Source organism: Grammomys surdaster, unplaced genomic scaffold (assembly GCF_004785775.1).
Source record: "Grammomys surdaster isolate TR1022 unplaced genomic scaffold, NIH_TR_1.0 125976, whole genome shotgun sequence".
NCBI lineage: Eukaryota > Metazoa > Chordata > Mammalia > Rodentia > Muridae > Grammomys > Grammomys surdaster.
In genome coordinates, this window is record NW_021620792.1 from 2,187,113 (window position 1) to 2,209,206 (window position 22,094).

Sequence of the window (22,094 nt, forward strand, 5' to 3'; positions counted from 1 at the left end):
AGAGAGAGCAAACTAAAACTCAAAAGCTCAAAAGCACACAAGGTGTGCCAGGGACTCTTCATTTGGAGGAGCATCGCAGGCCAACCGCCCTCCTCTTTGGATTTCAGAGAAACCATCCCCCCCCCCGGGCCCAGTGGGTGGATTCTACATGCTATGGAACTAGGGGGGTCCCAGACTTGGGGTTGGGCTCCACCAAGGAGCATCCAGCCTTGTTCTCCGGTAAGAGAAGACAAGATTCTCGGCCACGCTCAACTCTCAACCCCGGCGGGTACAAGGAAAACAGCAACCTGGAATCCAACGACAACTCTAAGTGTGGGGTTTTTTCCCCTTTAAGCAAAATGTCAGTTTGGCACAAGTGTGGTGGTGGGGCTTCGTCTGATCTCTTCCAAGTCCCCATCTTGCTGAGAGGGATCAAGCCAGGCTCCGGCTTCCGTGGAACCTGAACTCTGCCCTAGGAATGAGTGTCTTACGGACCAAGAGCGAGCTGTAGCCTGCTCCTGGTGGGGGGTTGGGAGGAGAGGGAGTCCCAAGAACCTAAGGGTGTGACCCCTTGGGAAGGTAAGGAGACGGAGGTCACTCCCTGCCCTGCGTGCTTCAGATCTCTCCGCCTTGTGGGCCGAGCCTTACCAAAACAGAGTCCAACTTTCCAGCTGACACCCTAGCAGTCTTCCTATCTGGTAACCTAAGGATGCAGCCGTCCCGTCCCTGTTCTCTTCTTCGTCGCCCCCACCCCCGCCCCCCCCCCCACCCCCCCCCCCCCCGCCAAGCAGTCTGGGCAGCAGGCTCGGATATTGGACCAGTTGTTTTTCAGACACAGCACTCTTCCGCTATGTCTCGGGTGTCTTACTGGTGTATCTCCCAACCCTCGCAGAGCTCTCTCCAAAAAGGAAGAAGAACGAAAGAGGGGATAAGGATGAAATCTTAGCCGGTTTGGAAACATCTCAGGACCGCCCTACAGAGTTTAAAAACCAGTTAATTCCGAAGTGTTCACGATACAAGAGGATCCAGAGCCCTGCAAAGATGCTCTGGAAACACAGTAGTACACAGTGTTGCGCTAAGAAGGACACATCAGCCTTCCCAGTTCCTTCACCAGTGTCCCTCTTAGACCAGGACACTGTCCCAACTTGGACCTAGTCTCCGGACTCCATTCAGGTCTGTGGGTCCTGCGGGAGCCCAAGAATTCTCATCCATTCGCACCCTACCTCACTTTTCTGGGTCTGTCTCTGTACCTTGACCCACACAGAACAGCACCGGAGTGCACCCGGCTGGGCTTGGAAACCCAAGGTTCCATAACTCCTATGGCAGAGACTGGAGACAGGGTTCGCTCCGGCCTGGTCTCCACGCCCGCTTCTACCCCGGGCCTATGCCTCTGGGCGGCGGGCCGTGCGCGACGGGATGCTGAGTGTCTATGCGCGGGGCCGCCTATATTTACACCCAAAACAAAATAATTACACTCTTGTCGGAGGGAGAAAGCCAGTGATTAGGCGCAGGCTCTTTGCGGCAAAGCAGTTTCTCAGTGGTACACCAGTATAATTTTTCACGGCTGGCTGAAATCAAAGAGGGGAAGTAATGAATCCGGAGAGCAATTTAAATTTACAATTTGTAACGCCGCCGCCGCCGCTGCCGCGCAGACCCGGCCGAGAGCGCAGCTCCCAGGCGCTCGCTGCGTTTGTTTAATGTTAAGGCTTCGCTGGCTCTTGGGGGGGGGGGTGGGGGGGGAGGAAAACACACGTGGGGGGGGGGGGTTAAGGATCGAGGTCGGGAGAGGACCGGCTGCTGCGACACCTGAGATGCTTCCGGGAGAAAAGGGCAGGGGCGAACCTACTGGATCCCCCCCCTCCCCACCCCACCCCTCGCGCGATGGTGGGGCTTCCAGCCTGACCCTTCTCAAAAAAATAAATAAATAAAAATAAAAATAAATAAGGCCATTCTGATGGATCAGAAACTTAAGAAGACTTAGAAGGACTCAGGCAGTCGGAGATGGCCCCTTTCTTGGTGGTTGAAGAATCTCAGAGGCACGGAGAGGAGTAGAGGTGCGGCGAGGAAAAAAATGTCCTTCTCGACCGGCGCACGAGGCACCTCCTTCCTCCACCGCTGTCCAGTGTCCCCAGCTGGAGACCGGGAGAAAGACACCCCCCACGCCCAAGCTCTCCAGGCCTGGAAACTCCCACTCCAGCCGGGAGGTGTGCGTCTCTTCGCCAGTAATTAATTACCGAACTCAAGGGGGAATACGCAAGCAACATTTTGCTAACTCTACGGGGCTTAAGTGATTGGAAACAGATTATTATCTTGTTTGTCTTTTGTCTGTTTCATTTATCCCCGCGCCGTCTGTCGAGCTGTAATGTTGATACTCTTTACTCTAGAAGGGAGATTTTTTTTTTATATAGTAAATTCCATCAACATCTTGTATAAGTGACATTGAGTCTTGGCGCATCACCCTGTTAAGACACAAGCGTTTATTAGTTACATATAGGAGGGGAATTTCACTGCCGGGTGGCCATCTGTCAGTGCTGTTGGGGCGGGATAATATATAAAATAGCTGGTCTGCTATTTTTCCCTGGGAGCAATAGTGATGTAGAGGAAGCCGCCATGACTCCCAGGCTGGCATGGGGGGAGGGGGGGTCTGTAAATGGGGTTGAACCATATGAATTTGTGAGGCACCCAGGTGACGCTGAAGTCCGTTGAGCCCTTGTGGGGCTTCTATAAGCCCCAGCCAACCCTCAAATACTACAACCATTGGCTCGGCCCCATGTGGCCCACCCACAGCCAGGCTTGGGGGACCCCCCCCCGTAGTTGCTCTCCACGACAGTTCTCTTCCTGGCTTGGCATTCAGTGGCTGGACTGTGACTGCAGGTTGACATTTAGGGACATTCCAGGAGAAGTGGGCTAATGGGTTTGTCCAAGAGTGAAGACTCAGCCGGGGCTGGGTGGGCAGAACTCTGTCTGGGGACACAGGAGGGGGCTGGCACCTGAGATTCCTTGTGGTGACTTGAGGGAGTGTGTGTCCACAAGTGGGGTGAATTGGGGTGCTGAGGAGGAGGGTTGAGAGACTGTTAGTGTCAGGGTGTGAGTTTTCTCTGCATATCTCAGCAGCAATGCATAATGGGAGATGGCTTTTGAAGTGTTTAGATGGATGCCAGGCTCCAAATTGGGCAAAAAGGCAGAGGGAGAAGGAGACCATGGAGAAAGAGAAATAGGGAAAGGAGAGAAAGGATTGTGGCCAGGGGAACAGGAAAAGGGGAGCCACTGAGCTAAAGAGAGAAACACTCCTGGAGAATGGGGAGAAGAGGGGAAACCTCCAAGAGACAAAGGCAGAGGGCAGTGGGCTCGCCTTAGCTGGCAGCCTACGTGAATCCCATCTTCTCTGGGCCCTTCCATATCTCCTTTGCATCCTGTCGGCGCTCAGGGAGCATTCATGCCCCCAGGTAAACAGGCTGGACACCTCCACAGAGCTTCTTTTGGAGGCTTCCAGACTCTCTCTCTCTCTCTCTCTCTCTCTCTCTCTCTCTCTCTCTCTCTCTCTCTCTCTCCCCACAAGCCCAAGAGCCCCGAGTGTGATCCAGTCTGCTTGGTCCTGGTCGTTACATCCCATTACACTGCAGGTGCCAGTCTCTCTGACAAAGGAGTGACCAGGCGATGTACCCACATACAGAAGCTACCCGAGTTGGGAGAACACTTTCCCAGTGGCTCAGCTGATGAGACCCTTCAAGTCTTTCCCCCCTAATTCACGAAGAGAATCCCTGCTACTGATACACACACCTTTTACCCACTCCTACAAGAGTCATGTAAATAAAAATTTACTGTAGATACACACACACAAGCACACACATCTACAAAATTCTGTCCCCAGGATCATACAGCCCGACTCTGTCACACATAGGCTTCCTAGTGGGAACATACATATTTACACAGACCCACACACAGACATTTAAACACACCGTCCCGTCAGGGTAAGCACATGCGTAGGAGTGACTTTACACACTTGCACTGTACTCTTCTTCCCTCTCACACCCAGTCGACCCACATAGGCAGACACATAGAAACACAGACCGACAAAAATAAATCTTAACACACGACCCTAGCGGGATCACAGGAAATTATAAACGGGAAATTTTAAAAGTAAAAAAAGAAAGAAAGAAAGAAAGAAAGAAAGAAAGAAAGAAAGAAAAGAAAGAAAGAGAGAAAGAAAGAGAAACAAAAATAAAAATTTCCTCCACGCCCCAGGGTTTGATCTCGAACACGCTATAAATAAAATAAAGTAAGGGTTTTCAAGCAGTGGATATTTACCAACAAACTCAGCAAAGACGCCCAAACAAACATTCATAGCCAAGTCTTGGCACAACTCCTCTATGCCTCCAACCCTTGGGCCCCAGCCCCACACCATCAGCGTCCTTCCCAGCAGCAAGCAAATATCCAGAAACACTCTCTCACCCTACCTCGCCCGAGGCCTGGCTGGCCTCCCAGAAACAAGGCCTGATCCCTTTTCTTCCCCCCCCCCATTCCCACCCCCAGGCCCACACACCCCTCCGCAGCTTACACCTGCTGGCACCCACACACCTGCAAAGCTGCCTTTGGCTCGAGGAGAGAGCCAGAACTTAGAACATCTCCGGCGCCCGGGAGTGCCTATGGCGCCTGGCCGTGGCCAGCTTCCCTAGCTCTGCAGAGTGACTCACACACCAGGGTTCCCGCCAGCTTGACTGGGAGTAAGGTCAATGTGGCAGGGACCGGCGTAGTGAGCTGCCCACTCCCATCTACCTGCCGGAACACCCATCTGAGGTAGACTACCCCCTTCTCCACACCTCCCCCAGTGCCGGGTGAGCTGGGCACTTAGAAATGACATTCAGGATTCCCAGACCAGGCCAGGTGACATCCCTGAGTCAACCTGGCTGGGGGTGGGGGTGGGGTGGAGACACATAACTACCCAAGCTTCCCGCCTTCAGTCTCTTGGTGAGAAAAGCCCCGCTGGGCCCTAGCACCGTGAGTGACAAAAGAAACCATAGCTGGGAGAAGTGCCCGGGTCTCCCAGCGACTACGCTCAGAGCCCGAGCGAGCCGCGGTCTAAAGCAAGAGGGAGCTGGGCGGGTTCGGAAGCAAGGGGACCAACAGCGCACTCCCCGCCTGGGCAACTTCTACAGGTTGTGAGGGTGGCGAACCTGGTGGGAGGTCCCTCCCTGTCTAGGCCTTGGAACCCTGCCCCCCAAAAATTATTCGTGGAGAGAGAAAAAGAACCCTGGTTTTCGGATCGCGCCCCCACCCCTCCAGGCCCAAACTAGAAGGTAAATACTTACTTAGCTTGGGAACCGGGTACTAGCAAATACTCGGCAATACTGATGTCTTGTTTTTTTTGCTCTGTCCTGACCGCAACGCTGTAGCCAATTTAGATATGCTATAAATTTAAGAGGTTGCTATGGCCACGGCGCGCCCATTGGCCGCCCGGCCCCCTACGTGCCGCACCACGTCACCAAATCTGAATAAGGATGCGCGAATTAGGCGGCGGCCAGACAAAGATGAGGATCGGGACCGCTTGAAAGTGGGGGAAAGTGCCGGCGCCTCCGCCAACCGGGAAAGCCGCTCGCCAGTGCCGAAGCCAGCAGCCACGGAGGACACCTGCTCGAAACTGGAGCGAGCGCCCGGGTGCGACCCGTGACATGAGGCTGTGACCGCCGCCGCCCTCCACGCCACTCTGGGCAGTGCAGCGCCAGGCCAGAGAGCGTCGGAGGACTTGACCCCGAGAAGTCTTGGTTGATCCGTATCGAACTCGCCCCTACCGAAGCCTACAGACCAGGGAGGCTGAGAGCCACAGTAGCGGGGACCGAGAGGCCCTAAGGGCCCAGGGGCCCCAAGGAGGACGAGGCGGCCCGAGCCGCCGGGGCGCGCGGCTATGATGGTGCACTGTGCCGGCTGTGAGCGGCCCATCCTCGACCGCTTTCTGCTGAACGTGCTGGACCGCGCGTGGCATATCAAATGTGTTCAATGCTGCGAGTGCAAAACCAACCTCTCGGAGAAGTGTTTCTCTCGGGAGGGCAAGCTGTACTGTAAAAACGACTTCTTCAGGTAAGAGGCCCCGCCGCGCCCTGCTGCCTACCACTGGTTGGCCCGAGCTCCCTCCTGGCTCCTTGGGAATTAAGGGACCAAGAGACCCACCCCAGCGTGGGGAGTGGGTGGGCAGATAGGCCTCTGCCCTCCTCAAAGCCCTGTCCTTTGCTTATGGGATGCTGAGGTTGAGACAAGGAAGGAGGACGTTGCTTAGCCGCCTCACCTTGGGTCTGCCAGGCAGCAGCAGAGATCGGCCAGATAGCAGAGGCCAGAAGCTTAGCAACTTGCTCTGGACCCCTTCCCCACACCTGAGTCCCCAGGACAGAGAGACTCCCCTTTCCAGATCCCAAAGGTGTACCAGGAGTTCAGAGCAGCTGGGAGCTTCTTGTTCCAAACAGAAATCCTAAGCCCAGAGGGTAATCTGAGGACAAACAGAAACTTCCCACTCCCAAAGGACCCTAGCTAAGAGGGATCTTCTGGAGGTGGGGGACGAGAACCTTCCCCTTGCCCCCACCCCTGATTCATTTTCTCCCTAATTGGAAAGACACTGAAGAAGTAGACACTGAGATTTGTTCTGAGATGTATCATCTCCCTTCCTAGGTCCATTTGGCCCCTCAGGCAGGCCAGGACCCAGTGTCTCTGTGAGCCTCAGTTTCCCCAAATGGGAAATGCTAAGGGACAGTCTAGAAACGTGTGGGGGCTTGAGTAGCTGCGCTTTCTGCCTGTTTTCCACCCGGCACCCAGACTGGCTTTGTGAGTCTGAATTCCAGGCACTGAGGGGGCGTGATTAGCTCGGCAGAGGAGAAAGGCAGCCGCCTGCCCCAGTGGCCGGGCACTTGGGAATTTGAATAGGAGAAAATGTCAGCCTTGCCTTTACACGTGTAAACTCCCCGGCCCCAGAGGCCCTGGCGCCCCTAATGTGGCATGCCTGCAAAGCACCTAATGATTTTTGATAAGGTGTATATAGCCAATTATGCTGCCGGATAAGGCCAAAAGTGACTTATGGTTTCTAATGTTCTCACTACATCAGTGTCACCCAAATCCACTCTGTTTAGAGACATGGGTGTGAGGGGATGAAGGGGTCCTCCAGGGTCCTGAGCCCACTTTTTCCTCTCCTCACAACCTGGGACCCCTTCCTTTAGGTTCTGCGCCACCCATTGTGTGTGCACAGGGGGATACTTTCTTCCAGAGTCCAAGGTAGAAAAAGAATTTGTTCAAAGGCAAGAGAAAGGGCTTTGGAGTGATCCCTGGTCTTGGCTGGGCAAGACTTAAGGTCAGCTTCCGTCTCCATTCTTCTGCTGTCTGCTGGGGCCAGAGATGGGGGAGGAATGTGTGTGTGTGTGTGTGTGTGTGTGTGTGTGTGTACAGAAACAGACTTCCTGTTTCCAGAACGTACTCCTTTGAGGGACTCCTGTCCCCAGCTCCTGATGACTGGGGGGTCTTAGCAGGTCTCCCAGGTAGCACTAGAAAGCAAGAGGAAGGTTCTGACCTTTCTGTTCAGATTGCCTACCTTGCTGCTAAAGACAGACAGACAGGCAGGCAGGCAGGCAGGCAGGGACAGATAGACATGGTGGTCCTCTCTGAGACCAATCCAGGAGGCAAAGCTAAACATACTGAAAACCTACCCCACAAGCTTAAAACCCTTTGTAGGCTCCTGAAACAACCAAGGTAGATTTGGTGGGAACTGAGGGCAGGAAGGGGTCTTGGGACCTCCCCCCTCCTAATTCCTGTCTGCACTCAAGGCTGAACTCCCAGCTCTTCCTGAAGAGCCCCATATAGCCTGCATCAACACACTAAAAGCAGGGCCACCTCGCCCCAAACCCACCCTGACTCGGGAAACTAGAATTAGGCTCCCGTTGGACAAATACGGAAATACGGGTGTCTGGGACGCCAGAGGGGGTTGGAAGAGGTCAGCCCCGAAGATGACTTGGACACCAGTACCAACTCCCCACCTCACACTACTGACAGGAGCCTTGTATTCATCCATAGGCGCTTTGGTACAAAGTGCGCCGGCTGTGCGCAAGGTATCTCTCCCAGCGACCTGGTGCGTAAGGCCCGGAGCAAAGTCTTCCACCTCAACTGTTTCACTTGTATGGTGTGCAACAAGCAGCTGTCCACCGGAGAGGAACTCTACGTGATCGACGAGAACAAGTTTGTGTGCAAGGACGACTACTTAAGCTCCTCCAGCCTCAAGGAGGGAAGCCTCAACTCAGGTACGAAAGGCCTCTGTTCTTTCCCCCAGCTTCCCGCTGACACTCTCAACCGCCACTCCGTGCCTGCCCTGGGCTGGGGCTAGGCTGGGCTAATTTCAGCTCGGGATTCATTTGCTAGGGGGCTTCAGGGATGGGGGAGACAGAAACCGGTTCTACAGGGGAAAACCCGAGTCAGGCTCCTCTAACCCAATTTAGGACGGCAAAAGTCTCCCTTCAGTGCTATTTGGTGTCTTGGCAAATTCTAGAAGGACCGGGGGTGGGGGGCGGGGGAGGGAAGAGAAGGCTCACAGCTATTTAGAGGAAAGAGAGATGGGATGTGGGGGATGAGAGGGGACAGTGTGTACCCTTCTTTGCTCCGCACTCTCGGAGAAAGGGTTCTTCAAAGGGTGTGCCCCGTTTCCCGGGAGTTGCAGACTTGAGAAGGTCCTTTCAAACCAAACATGACCTGAAGAAGAGTCCAGGGGAGGGATGCTTCTTTATTTGGGAGGGAACTCAGAGACCGAGGCAGAGAGCCTGGTCTTCAGGGACCGGTTTCTGAATTGGAGACAGATCGCACTGACGCCGCTGTCTTGTCTCCAATCCATCCACCCCGCAGTGTCATCCTGTACGGACCGCAGTTTGTCCCCGGACCTCCAGGATCCGTTACAGGACGACCCCAAAGAGACCGACAACTCGACCTCATCGGACAAGGAGACGGCAAACAACGAGAATGAGGAACAAAACTCCGGCACCAAACGGCGCGGCCCGCGCACCACCATCAAGGCCAAGCAGCTGGAGACCCTCAAGGCGGCCTTCGCAGCCACGCCCAAGCCCACGCGCCACATCCGCGAACAGCTGGCCCAGGAGACTGGCCTCAACATGAGGGTCATTCAGGTACGACCGATGGGCCAGCCCTCCAGACCATCAGGCGTACCTCCCGTCGGGCAGTGTAGCCAATGAATGGCTCCGGGCCGTAGAGATTGGGGACCATCTGGGCACCCTTTGGAGGCGGGGAAATTTTAGCCAAAAGATTTGATCCAGTTCCTCCGTCCTAGCTATGTGATTTTTGAACAAGGTCGCAAAACCTCTCTGAATTCCGTTCACCTCTTCACCCCACCCTGACTAGCTAATGGCTTAAGCCCCTCTGGCCTCCGGGACCCCTTCCTCTCCAAGCACAGAAAAGGGAGCTGTCCTCTCGCCGTAGCGCTGGCAAAGCGACAATCGGCTGGAGTTTGCTTGGCTCTGAAGCCGCGGGCGAGGTCCTGGCAGGGCAGGAGGCCTTTATAAAGCCGTCTGGCCTCGGGCAAGCCGAGGACCAGGAAGCTGGGGTCTTTATGAGTCACCCCACGGGTCCACGAAATCCTTCACCCTTGGCTGGCTCGCCGAAGCCCCTCTCCGCCCCTCCTGGGCTAATCCGGCCCAGCCCTCGCTTGGGGGGAGTTGTGGTGTACCCGAGGCACTAGGACCCAGCAGGGCCAGGCCCAGCGGGAGAAGAGGGGGGCCATTCCTGACCCCAGTCTCACTGCCCCTTCCTTCGCCCCAGGTGTGGTTTCAGAACCGAAGGTCCAAAGAACGCCGCATGAAACAGCTGAGCGCTCTGGGTGCCCGGAGACACGCCTTCTTCCGGAGTCCTCGGCGCATGCGTCCCCTGGGCGGCCGCTTGGACGAGTCTGAGATGTTGGGGTCTACTCCATACACTTATTACGGAGGTAAGGGGCACCTAAAGATGCTTTGCTACCTGCCCAGGCGCACAGCTCTTCCGGGCTTCCTCGAGTTTTGGGCCATGATAGAGCAGCCCTTTTTTTTTCCCTACCCACTCAGGATATACACAAAGCCATTCCTCGACAGACTCATTAGCACAGGCTACTCACCCACAGATACGCACCACACACCCACACAGGACCAATGGACACACACACACACACCCTCTTGCAATGAGGCCTGAGTGAACCAGCTTGAGGTAGGATTGCAGACAGCCACACACTGGTACTTTCCACCCACTCCCCTCAGAGGAGAGACACACTTTCCGGGTCGTTATGGGAGCAGGGCTTGCCAACGCCAAGTCAGTCTCTCTCTCTCTCTCTCTCTCTCTCTCTCTCTCTCTCTCTCTCTCTCCAACGGTTCATTGCCTAACTTCCACCGTTCATGGCCCGTGGGCATTGGTGGAGCTTGAAGAAGATTGGATCCCCACCGATTGAAGTGGGGGAGAAGGGAGCCTGCATGCTCGCAGCTTGCTTCAAAGGCGGCAGTTCTGCTCTGGGTTTCCAAATGGATTGGTCTAGAATGGAGGGGGGTGGTAGCTGATACTCTCGACTCATCTTTGAGTCTGGAGAGAGTGACAGGCAGGTTGGCACCGAGGAAGTTGTTAATGGACGAACCCCGGCTTCCCCAAGCTCCTTTCTTCTCTTGTTCCCTGGGACTTGTGTCCCAGCACCCCTTGTTCCTCGGTGTAGCCAGCTCCCTGAGGAAGGAGGGGACTGGCCAACTACCCTCCGGTCTCAGAGCCCTCAGAGCCGTCTGTGAGGAGGAGACATTTCTCTGGATCCCCGAGCCTTCCAATCTGTTCAGCCATCGGGAGTGTCTATAGCCAACGTCACTGAGCTGTTGGCCTGCTGGGAGTGGGGGGCGGGGGGGGGTGAGGCTCCAAACCCAATTTCAGAGGCAAAAAAGCAAGTCCCTTTAAAAGGTAGATTCGGGAACAACACTGGAGAGGCGGTGAAGCCAGGCAAAGTCGGGTAGAGAAAGTAAGAGAGGATCCCCAGGCGGGACGTCCATGTGAGGAAGTCTGGAAAGTTAATCTGTAGACCAGGCCGAGGTCCCTGAAAATTGCTGGCAAAACGTGAAATGGTGATTTTAATGTGATAGCGCGCGGGGGTGGGGAGAACCAGATTGGGGATCCGGAACTCTGCGGTGATGGGCGTGTCCTAGAGTGTCTAATCTTTCCACCTAGCTTGTCCTCTGCGCGCGCGCGCGCGCGCGTGCACACACACATCTCAGCCCGAAGCCCAGAGATAGTGGGGGCGGTACCAGCCTGGAGCCCCCCCCCCCGCCCCGCCACAACCTGAATAGTTAATCAAGGTTTCAGGGAGATCAGCCCACCCTGCACTGATCCTGCCGACCCCACCCTCTCTGCAGACCTGCGGGATAGGGTGGGGGACAGAACCCCAAAACCCCCTTTTTCTCTGAAAACGGGATGGGGGCGCAGGACCCCCCAACCCCCAGCCCGGCAGCCCCGCCTAATCCGCACTGGGAGATCTCGGTGGCGGCGGCCGTCAGCGGGCGAGAAAGGGGCCGGGTGGCGGGGCCCGCGGCTCCCCGTGGGAGCTCGGACAAAGCCCCAGCTGCGGCTTTTGTGCCCTTTTCAGACAGCGTTTGTTCCAATTACCTCCGGCCCGGCCGCCATATGGGCGGAGGCGGCGCGCACGGCTCTAGGGCCGCGGCCTTCCCTGCTTAGCGCGCTTCCTTTCGGTTCCTTTGAGGGCCCCCAAATTCGTCTCTCTCAGCCTTCTTCACTTTCGAGCAGAATGGAATTTGAGGTTTTTCAAAAAGTAACTGGCGACCGTTTTAGCTGTTACTTAAACTATCTCCACTCCTGGAAGGTTTCCAGACAGACAACCCTTCTCCCAACCCCGGATTTGGATATGTTTTCAGGGTTTCCGGAACAAAAAAAAAAAAAAAAAAATGGGAGGGGGCGGCGGGGTGATGGTAACATCCAGAACCCTCCTGTGAACTCAGATCCCGGGACTGAGCAAAGGGTGTGTGGGTTTTCAGAACAGACCCTGTCCTCGGGGTTGCCGGTTTTCCCCGTTCTACAAAGCGAGCTGTCCCTTCAACAGGCTGTTAGGTGCTCCTTTTGGTGGGATCCTGCACCCCAATCTTGGAGGGGGTGATCTGGAGGTGGAGAGAGACCAGAGAGTGCTCCCAGAAGCAATTTTTTGTGATGGTTTGAGCTCCTGACCTATGAATCCTGCGTCCCTGAATTTGTGGGAAGGATGTGCATTTATTTGTGTCAACTCTTCCAAAGGTCTCTGTCCCCAAATACTTCAACATTACTGGGCGTCCTAGCAAGACTCAGGAGGCTCTACCCCCTACACCCACCAGAAACCCGCAAGTGATCCTGACCTCGGGCCCCGTCGCTGTCACTGAGCTTGGCTCTTTCTCAGATCTAGGCAAGACTAGGAGAGGAACTGGAGAAGACACTGAGGCTGTCCCTGGCTCTGAGCTCTTTGCGCCCTGGGCCCAGACCTCCTGCCTGCCACCGGGTCCTGCTTCTCCTGCTGGGGCCCTGCAACCCGGGTCTATACCTCTTTTGGTGCTTTGCGCTGCTGCAGCCGCTTGATCCCCGCTCTCCTTTGAAGCCACCCAGCCTAAGGCGATTCCTGGTCCTCCCTGTCTACCGTCTCTCCATCTCTGGGGTCATCCGTCTTCTTACCTACATAATCTTTCTTTCACTTTGCACCCTTACCGAGGCGTGTTTGTTTGTTTGTTCCTGCACTCACGCTTTCGCCTCTGCGTGGACTTAGCTGTTCAGAGTACCGTGACACGTCTGGGGCTAGACTCTACATCTCCCCACCAACCGAGCCTCGCTTCGGATCTCTGCTTCTTGTTCGCCTCTCTCTCGCTCAGACTTCCCTTGGCTTTGCGCCTCTGGCCTCTACGACTATCTCCTCCTCTCTGTGTGTCTGGGCACCTGCGATTCCTCAGTCTCGCCTCCCTCGCAGACTGTGTCCCTCATTGCTCAGCGTCCTGGTAGCTTGTGCCCAGTCTCTCGGCCTATCCGGCCTATCCGTATTTCTCTGTGTTATTTCTCAGCCTTACCCGTGGCCCTCCTCGGTCCCCTTCCATTCTCAAGATGCCAGGATTCCTCCCAGAGTCTCTCAGAGCCATCTATTTCTCGGTCTAACCTAGGGTCAGTGGCATGCTCTCCCTCACCCTCCGCATCTCTGTACCAACAACCCTATCTGGGCGCCCTGGCCTTCGCGTTCTCGAGTCCCCTTCGCGTGGCTCCCTAGGTCTCTGTCGGCCCTGGCAGTCTGTCCTCACACCGTCTCCTCTCCATTGTCCCTCCCGCAGACTACCAAAGCGACTACTACGCTCCGGGAGGCAATTACGATTTCTTCGCTCACGGTCCGCCGTCGCAGGCGCAATCCCCGGCCGACTCCAGCTTCCTGGCAGCATCGGGACCTGGCTCGACGCCGCTGGGCGCGCTAGAACCGCCGCTGGCCGGGCCTCACGGCGCGGACAACCCCAGGTTCACCGACATGATCTCGCACCCGGACACGCCGAGCCCGGAGCCGGGCCTGCCTGGCGCGCTGCACCCCATGCCGGGAGAGGTATTCAGCGGCGGGCCCAGCCCGCCCTTCCCTATGAGTGGCACCAGCGGCTACAGCGGACCCCTGTCGCACCCCAACCCTGAGCTCAACGAAGCGGCTGTATGGTAAGGCCGAGGAGCCGAATTGTCCCCTGCCACTAAGCCCGGGACGCCGCCTGGGTAAGCCTCAAGAGTCCTCTCTTGGGTTCGCACCCACCAGGCTACTCGCATCTCCACCCCTAAGAGCTTCGGCACGCGCCTGCGCAATTTCTCGGGACCAAAGTCAATATTCTGGAGGGTCGAGATTCCAAGCAGACCCTAGAAGCCCTCCGGACACCCCCACCCACCATCACCTCTTTGAACTAAGAGAGGGGGGATGAGACCAAGGAGTGGAGACCGCGGCACTACCCCCTCCCTGCGAGCCAAGGCATTGTGAAATCCTATTTCTCACTTTCTCTTTTAAAAACAGAAAGAAAGAATGAGGTAAAGAAAGAAAGAGAGGTTGAAAGGGAGAGAGGGAGGGAGGAAGAGAGAGAGAGAGAGAGAGAGAGAGAGAGAGAGAGAGAGAGAGAGAGAGTTGAGGAAAGCCTCAGCCAGAGAAGAAAAATGAGGAGGACGGCTGGTGAACGGTGGCTTTGCTGGAAGACAAATCCACCTGCGAGTTGGCGCCCCCTAGTGGCTCAAGGTCAGCTCATCTAGGAAAGCTGCTCGGTCAGGGCCCAACTCCCTGCTCCTCCATACTTTGAGTCTGAGGGGCCTGGCAGGATTCGAACCCTCCCACCCTGCTCTGACCCTGAGCCAGGCGCCAAGTCGTTGGGCATTTGCCCACAGATCACTCTCCCTGCCCGGGGCCTGGAGGCTGGGCCATCAGGACGAACAGTATTATACTTTTTTGGAAGTCGGACGCTTCTAGTTTCCTTATTTTGTATAAAGAAGAAACAAATAAAGTATGTTTTTGTGTCTACTGTTTATTTATTGTACTCTAGTTATCTGGGGAATGGACATTTTTATATTTTTAAGAGGAGGGTGGGGCAGAGTTGGGGAAGGGAGCCAGAAAGAGGTTTACCAAAAAAAACAAAAAACAAAAAACAAAAACAAAACAAAAAACAAAAACAAACACACAAAAAAATTACAAAAAGAAGCAAACGAAAAACAAAAAAATCAACTTTTTTTTAAAAAAGAAAGATTAATAAAAAAAATTCTTTTCTCCCTCAGTTTTGTGTGGTCCTTTTGTTTCATCCAGTATCTTGTGGGTCAGGGTAGGTGTCCCCAACATCACAGCTTGACAAAGACCCCTCCCCCACCTCCTAGGGCAATAATTCTCAAACCTATGGGTCTAGAGCCCCAGGAGGGAGAAAAAAAAACCCTTTCACAGGGCTCACCTGACACTATAGGAAAACATGAATATTTTCATTACAATTGTATAATTACAGTTATGAAATAGTATCAAAAATAATTTTATGGTTGGATGTCACCACAATCTGAGAAACTGTATTAGAAAGTCACAGCCTTAGGAAGGTTGAGAATCACTGCACTCAAGGCCTTAGTTTTTGTTTTCTTATTAGATGGTTTCTTCTCTTTCTTTCTTCCTTTCTTTCTTTCTTTCTTTCTTTCTTTCTTTCTTTCTTTCTTTCAAGTTTTACTGTGTGTGTGTGTGTTGTGTTGTGTGTGGTGTGTGTGTGATATGTGTGCTGTGTGTTGTATGTGTGTGTGTTATATGTGTGTGTGTGTGATGTACGTGTGGTGTATGGATGTGTGTGTGGTATGTGTGTGTGATATGTGTGCGGTGTGTTGTATGTGTGTGTGGTGTGTGTGTGTGATATGTGTGCGGTGTGTTGTATGTGTGTGTGGTTTATGTGTGTGTGTGTGATATGTGTGTGGTGTATGGATGTGTGTGTGGTGTGTGTGTGTGTGATAGGTGTGCGGTGTGTTGTATGTGTGTGTGGTGTGTGTGTGTGTGTGTGTGCGCACGCGCACGCACTGTAATGCATGTGTGCAGAGACCAGAGAACAACATTTGGGAGTCAGCTCTCTCCTTCTTCCAGAAGGGTCCTAGGGATAGAACTCAGATCATCAGGCTTTGCAGCAAGCTCCTCTACCAGCTAAACCCTCTTGCTGGTCCCATTTGGTGAGTTTCTATGGTGGACGATTTTTCTCTCCTGGTTTGATCCAGATCACAAGCCAGCCAGGTGCATAGTAGGCCTTTGGGATGTCTGAAGAATGAACAGGTGTTTATGTCCATCTGCCTCAATTATGTCAAAGGAAGTGTTGTCTGGCATGCTGCATGTGCACCTGTAATCCCTGCACTTGGAAAGCTGAGGTCAGAGGATGGCTGGTTCTAGGCCAGTCTGGGCTGCATAGTGAGATCTTGTCTCAGGGATTGGGGTGGGGGAGGGTGACGGGGTGGGATTCTAATTTCTTTTTTAAAAATCATTTATTTATTTTTATTTCATGTGCATTTGGTGTTTTGCCTGCTTGTATGTCTGAGTGTGAAGGTGTCAAATCTTGGAGTTACAGACAGTTGTGAGTTGCCATGTGGTTGCTGGGAATTGAACTCAGGACCTCTGGAAGAACAGTCGGTGCTCTTAACTGCTGAGCCATCTCTCCAGCCCCAGGATTCTAATTTCATCCTTATTTATAGTGCGTGTGATTCCAGACGGCTACAAACAAAAGCAGAAAATGCTACAGCCTTGTGTGCAGCAGGTACAGTCCTCCTTAAGGATGCTAGGGCAGTGGGGATCAAGAGTGAGCCTGTGGTTCTCCAAGCCTTGTAAAGTATACACTGTCTTTAGACAGACAGGGCTGGCTATGACTTTTGTTGTTGATGTTGTTGTTGTTTTGTGTTTTGGGATAGAGTCTTGCTCTATAACCCCAGGCTAACCTCGAACTTGAAGCAACACCTCCTTAGCACAGAGATTACAGGCGTGCCTCACTCTGACTGCAGTGTGTGGGGCTAAGGATTCAAACCCATGACTTCGTATATGCTGGGTGAGTGAGTGCTCTACCCACTGAGCTTCATGTCAGGCCTCTGAATATGATTTAGGAAGGCACGAGACCACACCTAAAAACAAACCCTTTCCCTTCTCTGCCTCAGTTTCCTGACTTGGAGATGCGGGAGCCGGGAAGACTGCTTCTTTCCTTCCTACTCAGGCCTGACAGGCCCAGAAATGCAGAAACAGTGTGAAGATGAGTGGAAACGTCTGCCTTTTGGGTCCCTTGTCACTCATGCTCAGGAGGGGGAGCATCGGTGAGAGGGTTTGGGGACGGCAAGAAGGAACTGCTTGGGATAAGCACAAGAACAGGAACCTGTTCAGTTGTCCTTGTGGCCCTCGAAAGACTCCTGCAAGGTGGTCAAAATTCCCCCTTTGCATTCAGCTCTTAGATAACAGCTAGTTGCTCACAATGGAGTGTCCGGATCAACAGACGGCAGAAAAACCCATCACCCGGAATGCCAGGCACTGTGGTGAGGTGGTCTTCCCAGCCTCTTTTTCCTGGGTATCCTCCCCCCATCCTCTCCTACCCTCTCACTTCAGGTCTCTACGAGGCTAGGTACTCCCTCCCCTACTTAGGCCAGATACTAGAACATATCTCAAGCACAGGAAACAGCTTTTGGGATAGCACCCGCTCCAAAAGTTGTTCAGAACCCACATGAAGGTCAAGCTGCACTTTGGTTAGATATGAACGGGGAGGCCTAAGTCCAGCCCCTGTATGGTCTTTGGTTGGTGGTTCAGACTCTGGCCCCAAGGGTCCAGGTTAGTTGATTCTGTTGGTCTTACTTTTTCTTCTGAAGCACAGCCATGGGGTTACCTGCTGGCTCAGAACATCTCTCAGGTCATAACAACATTCTAGACCAGTGTTTCTCAACCTGTGGATGGAAACCCCTTTGGGGAGGTTGCATATCTGATATTTACATTGTGATTCATAACAGTAGCAAAATTACAGTTATGAAATATCGATGAAGTCATTGTATGGTGGAGGGGGAGGAGTCACCACAACATGAGGACCTGTGTTAAAGGGTCACAGGATTAGGAAGGTTGAGAGCCACTAGTCTAGACAGAGCCACATCTAGTCGCTAGTTCCTCTAGTCTAGACCAGATGAGCATCCTGGTTTTGTGTATGTTTTGTTGGTTTGGTTTTAACAAACCTATCAGAGCTCGCCTAGGCCCTGCTGGGTCACCAGCAGTAGAATAGACACCCTCACAGTGACCTCTCTGCAAGGGTCCTGAAAGGTGCAGTTGTCCCCTCAGGATGCTAACAAAGGTCGGGGGACTTGCCCAAGGTCACACAGCTTCGGAGTGGCCGAGGCGGGACTCAGCCCACATGTGCATCAGGTTCCCTTTCTATTCCTCTGGGGTGCCCTGGCTGTGGTAGATTCTAGAAGCACTGTGTGGGGAGAGGGGGTCGTAACCCCTTCCCATCTCCACCAGAACTCCTGATGGCTTTCTGGCAGTGTGTGAGGTTTTTAAAGAGGCCTGTTTAGAACAGAGCTGGAGGCTGAGGCCTCTTCTCAGGCTTTTCTGAAGAGAGGCTGTGACAGCAGCTGGGAGATGGGGAAGCCAGGAGAAGAAAGGAGGAAGGAGGAGGCTACCCTTACTCAGGGCCCCATAAAAATCTCAAAGGGGCTGCAGAAACCTGCTCAGTGGGAAGCTCTGGGTCCCCAAAATGATCTACTTGGAGGCCATGTACTGCTCACCATTCTGAGCCTCAGTTTGCTCTACTGTAAAATGGGCTCAGGGTGATTTCATCCATGGAGAGTGCTGGAGGTGGAAGAGGAAGGTTCAGGGAGTTGGTTCCCTGTGTTCAGACCCCATTCCCAACTCTCACCCACCCACACAAGTACACCCCCACATACATGTACACCTCACATACATGTAATACCACACGCACATGTACATGCACACATATATGCATACACACACACACCAGACAACTTAAAGAGAAAGTTCTTGAGAAAGCCTTACTTGACTCAACCTACTCCCACTCTCATGAGCTCATTTTAGCATCCCAGATGCCTGCAAGGGCCCAGGGCCAGAGGGAAAGGGGAGAAACTACACCCTCACATGCCCCAAGACAGTGTCCTGCAGGTGCCAGTGGAGGTCCGGGGACACTTGGTGGAGCAAAGTCTGTAAAAGGCTGAATGGGGAAGGAGAGATTGGTCACAGCAGGTGCAATGAGCTCCCTGGAGGAGAGAAAGGCCAGAGCCAGGTGCTTGGTCAAGGACTTCAGCGCTGAGAGTCTGTGTTGTCCCTGAGCCCAGAAAGGGACCCAGAACAGCTGCCTAGAGGCTACGATGCAGGGTGTGTGAATGGAGGATGGATGCATGGAGAGACAGATGGACAGAAGGATGGATGGATGGATGGATGGATGGATGGATGGATGGATGGGTGGATGGATGGATGGATGATGGATGGGTGTGTGGGTGGATGGATGGATGGATGGGTGGGTGGGTGGATGGATGGATGGATGGGTGGATGGATGATGGATGGGTGGATGGATGGATGGGTGGGTGGGTGGATGGATGATGGATGGGTGGATGGATGGATGAATGGGTGGATGGGTGGGTGGATGGATGATGGATGGGTGGATGGATGGATGATGGATGGGTGTGTGGGTGGATGGATGATAGATGGGTGGATGGATGGATGGATGGATGGATTCATGGATGGATGGATGGATGGATGGGTGGATGGGTGGATGGATGGATGAATGGATGGATGGGTGGGTGGATGGATGATGGATGGGTGGATGGATGGGAGGGTGGATGGTAGATACATGCAGATAAAAAGATCGGTAGATGAACAGATGATCAAATGGTGAGTGGGTGCTGATAAGGAAGTGGACAAATGGAATTCAGGGACTCTTAGCTGGCCACGGTGGCACACGTATGTAGTCCCAACTACTTGCACATAATTCCAGCTACCTGGAAAGCTGAGGCTGGAGGGTTGCAGGTTCAAGTCCAGCCCCAGCCTGTTCAAGACTCTGTTTCAAAAGTAAAACAAACAAAAGACACAGGCAAGTAGCTCAGTAATAGAACATTCGCTTAGCACATGCAGGTTCTGGGTTCAATTCCCAGTACCGTGAGGGGTAGGGCAGATTCTCGACAGAGCCATTGCTGGTAGAAGTGTGACTGGAGTTTGTTTAAAGTCCCCTCCAGGGTTCAGCCCAGCTAACTGAACGGACAAAGCACATGAGAATCCCCAAGGTCAAAAGACATAAGGACGCCCCCTTCTCACCCCACCGCGTCATTCTCTCCCTCTCCGTCACCCACCCTCTTCCCTATCCCTCTACTGATCCTTCCATTGATGTCTCTGTTAATGTCCCGCTTCCTCTCCAGTACTTAAATTCAAAAGTAAAAATGCTTCTGAGAATTAAAGGGACGGGAGAGGTGGCTCAGGGGTTAAGAGCACTGGCTGCTCATGCAGAGGACCTGGGTTCCATTCCCAGCAACCACATGGCAGCTTGAAACTGTTTGTACACTTCAGCATCAGATCTTCTGGCCTCAACTGGCGACTGCCCTCAACTGTCCTACTCAGAAACAGACAGACAGAGAAATAAAGATATTAATTTTTAATAAGAATTTTTAAAGCCAGGTGATGGTGGTGCACGCCTTTGATCCCAGCACAGAGAGGCAGGCGGATCTCTGTGATTTTGAGGCCAGCCTGGTCTACAGAGTTCCAGGACAACCAGAGCTACGCAGAGAAACCCTGTCTTAAAGACAAAACAATATTTTAAATACCTATAGGTAAGGAGGTGAACCGAGATCTGGCTGTGTCCCCAGTTTTGGAAAAAGAAAACATCCCCCATCCCCCAGTGTCCTTAGAAACATGTGGGCCCTAGACAGTTAACTTCTAACACCGGACATTAGTTAAGCCATCTGGGCTCCAATGCCAGCATGCGTGCACTTCTGCAGTCCCTGACCCCGTTCTGCTATTCAGAGCATTAGTGCTGACCCCCCCCCCTCCTCCCCATCCTCAGGACTAATATTTAAAATGCAGAATGGCTGTGGAGGGCTCTGCTCTCCAGCCTTGTCATGCAGTAAAAACATATAAACAGAATAAATTCCCTCTGCCGCTCTGATGAGGAGAGCGCCAGGTCCCTGACTGGAATGTTAAGTCCCGCCTCAGTCGCTGCGCCTCGCAGAGCTGATTTATGTGAACCCGGGTGCTTCTCTGCATATTTCTCCTGCTCAGCTCAATGGCCAGGCTCCCCTTCCTATGCCATTAGCGTTATTAACACCTGGGCGGCCAATAACTGCAAATGGGCCGTTACCGTGATGGACGGAAACTTCTCCAAGCCTGCATCCAGCCTGGTTCCAGCTGTACCCTGGACAGCCCCTTCTGCTTAAGTTCAAGCTGAGAGCCAGGTCTGTCTCCATCTGTCCACACCCAAACACCGGATAACGAGATCCTGAGAACTTTGGAGAGACATCCCCTACCCTATTGTGTGCCTGTGGCTTCTTGGAGACGTATGTGATGCGACTCTTAACATTTCTTCACTTAAATTCCTCTTAATTTTTCTATTATTTAAGTTATTATTCCTGGGCTGGAGAGATGGCTCAGTGGTTAAGAGCACCGACTGCTCTTAACCAGAGGTCCTGAGTTCAACTCCCAGCAACCACATGGTGGCTCACAACCATATGTAATGGGGTCTGATGCTCTCTTCTGGTGTGTCTAAAGAGAACAATGGTGGTATACTCATATGCATTAAATAAATAAATAAATAAATAAATAAATAAATAAATAAATAAATACTTTTAAAAAAAGTTATTATTCCTTTAAATTATGTGTGCATGCATGTGTGAGTGTGTGTGTGTGTGTGTGTGTGTATGTTGGTGCACATGAATGCAAGGATTCACAGAAGCCAATGGCACAGTTTGCCTGAAACTGGTGTTACAGGCAGTTCTGAGGCACATGGTGGGTGGGTGCTGGGAATCGAACTCAGGACCTCTGGGAAAGCAGTATGTGCTCTTAATGACCAAGCCATCTCTTCATCTCCACATCTCCAGCCTTCTTACATATTTTTAAAGGTTTAACTATATTTGTTTATTGGAGGTGGGGGTCGCCTGAGGACTAGGGCACATGTGTGGCGGTCAGAGTGATAATCCTCTTTCCACCAAGCGAGGCTCAAAGTCAGCAAATGCCTTTACCCTCTGAGCCATCTCTCACACACCCCCAATTTTTAATACTTCCGAGAATCTTCCAGTGAAAGGGGGACATTTGATACACCCACTGGCCAGGGGTGAAATTAAGGCCAAGGAAGGACAAGATTATGGCCTAAATTCTCATGAAGACTTCACAGTGGTTTTGGATCAGAAGCAAGATCTGCTAGCCTTGTACTGCTCAAGCTATGACCCTTGGCAGCAGGAACCAGAGCAACAGCTGCAGGAGGTTGGGGGAGGGGCCTGTGAGCTCCGAGGCAAACATAGGCATGTCCATTGGGTTATACAGGCATCCAAGTCCTTGCCATCTCTCTTTTTCTTGGTTCAGAAATGGCTGGGAAACCAGACTGGAATGGGACTGACTCAGTAGGTAGAGAGCTCACCCAGGATGCATGGAG

At 53.1% G+C, this 22,094-nt stretch overlaps 1 protein-coding gene across 1 annotated transcript; it reads left to right on the forward strand.

The window, feature by feature from the left end:
• The first annotated feature begins 5,544 nt into the window (after positions 1-5,544).
• Lhx5 (LIM homeobox 5) lies at positions 5,545-14,005 on the forward strand. The gene is made up of 5 exons (XM_028753937.1): positions 5,545-6,054; positions 8,026-8,249; positions 8,845-9,122; positions 9,772-9,937; positions 13,302-14,005. Exons 1-5 carry the CDS (start codon positions 5,882-5,884, stop codon positions 13,667-13,669), a joined length of 1,209 nt encoding a protein of 402 aa, XP_028609770.1. The 5' UTR covers positions 5,545-5,881; the 3' UTR covers positions 13,670-14,005.
• Positions 14,006-22,094: the final 8,089 nt, after the last annotated feature.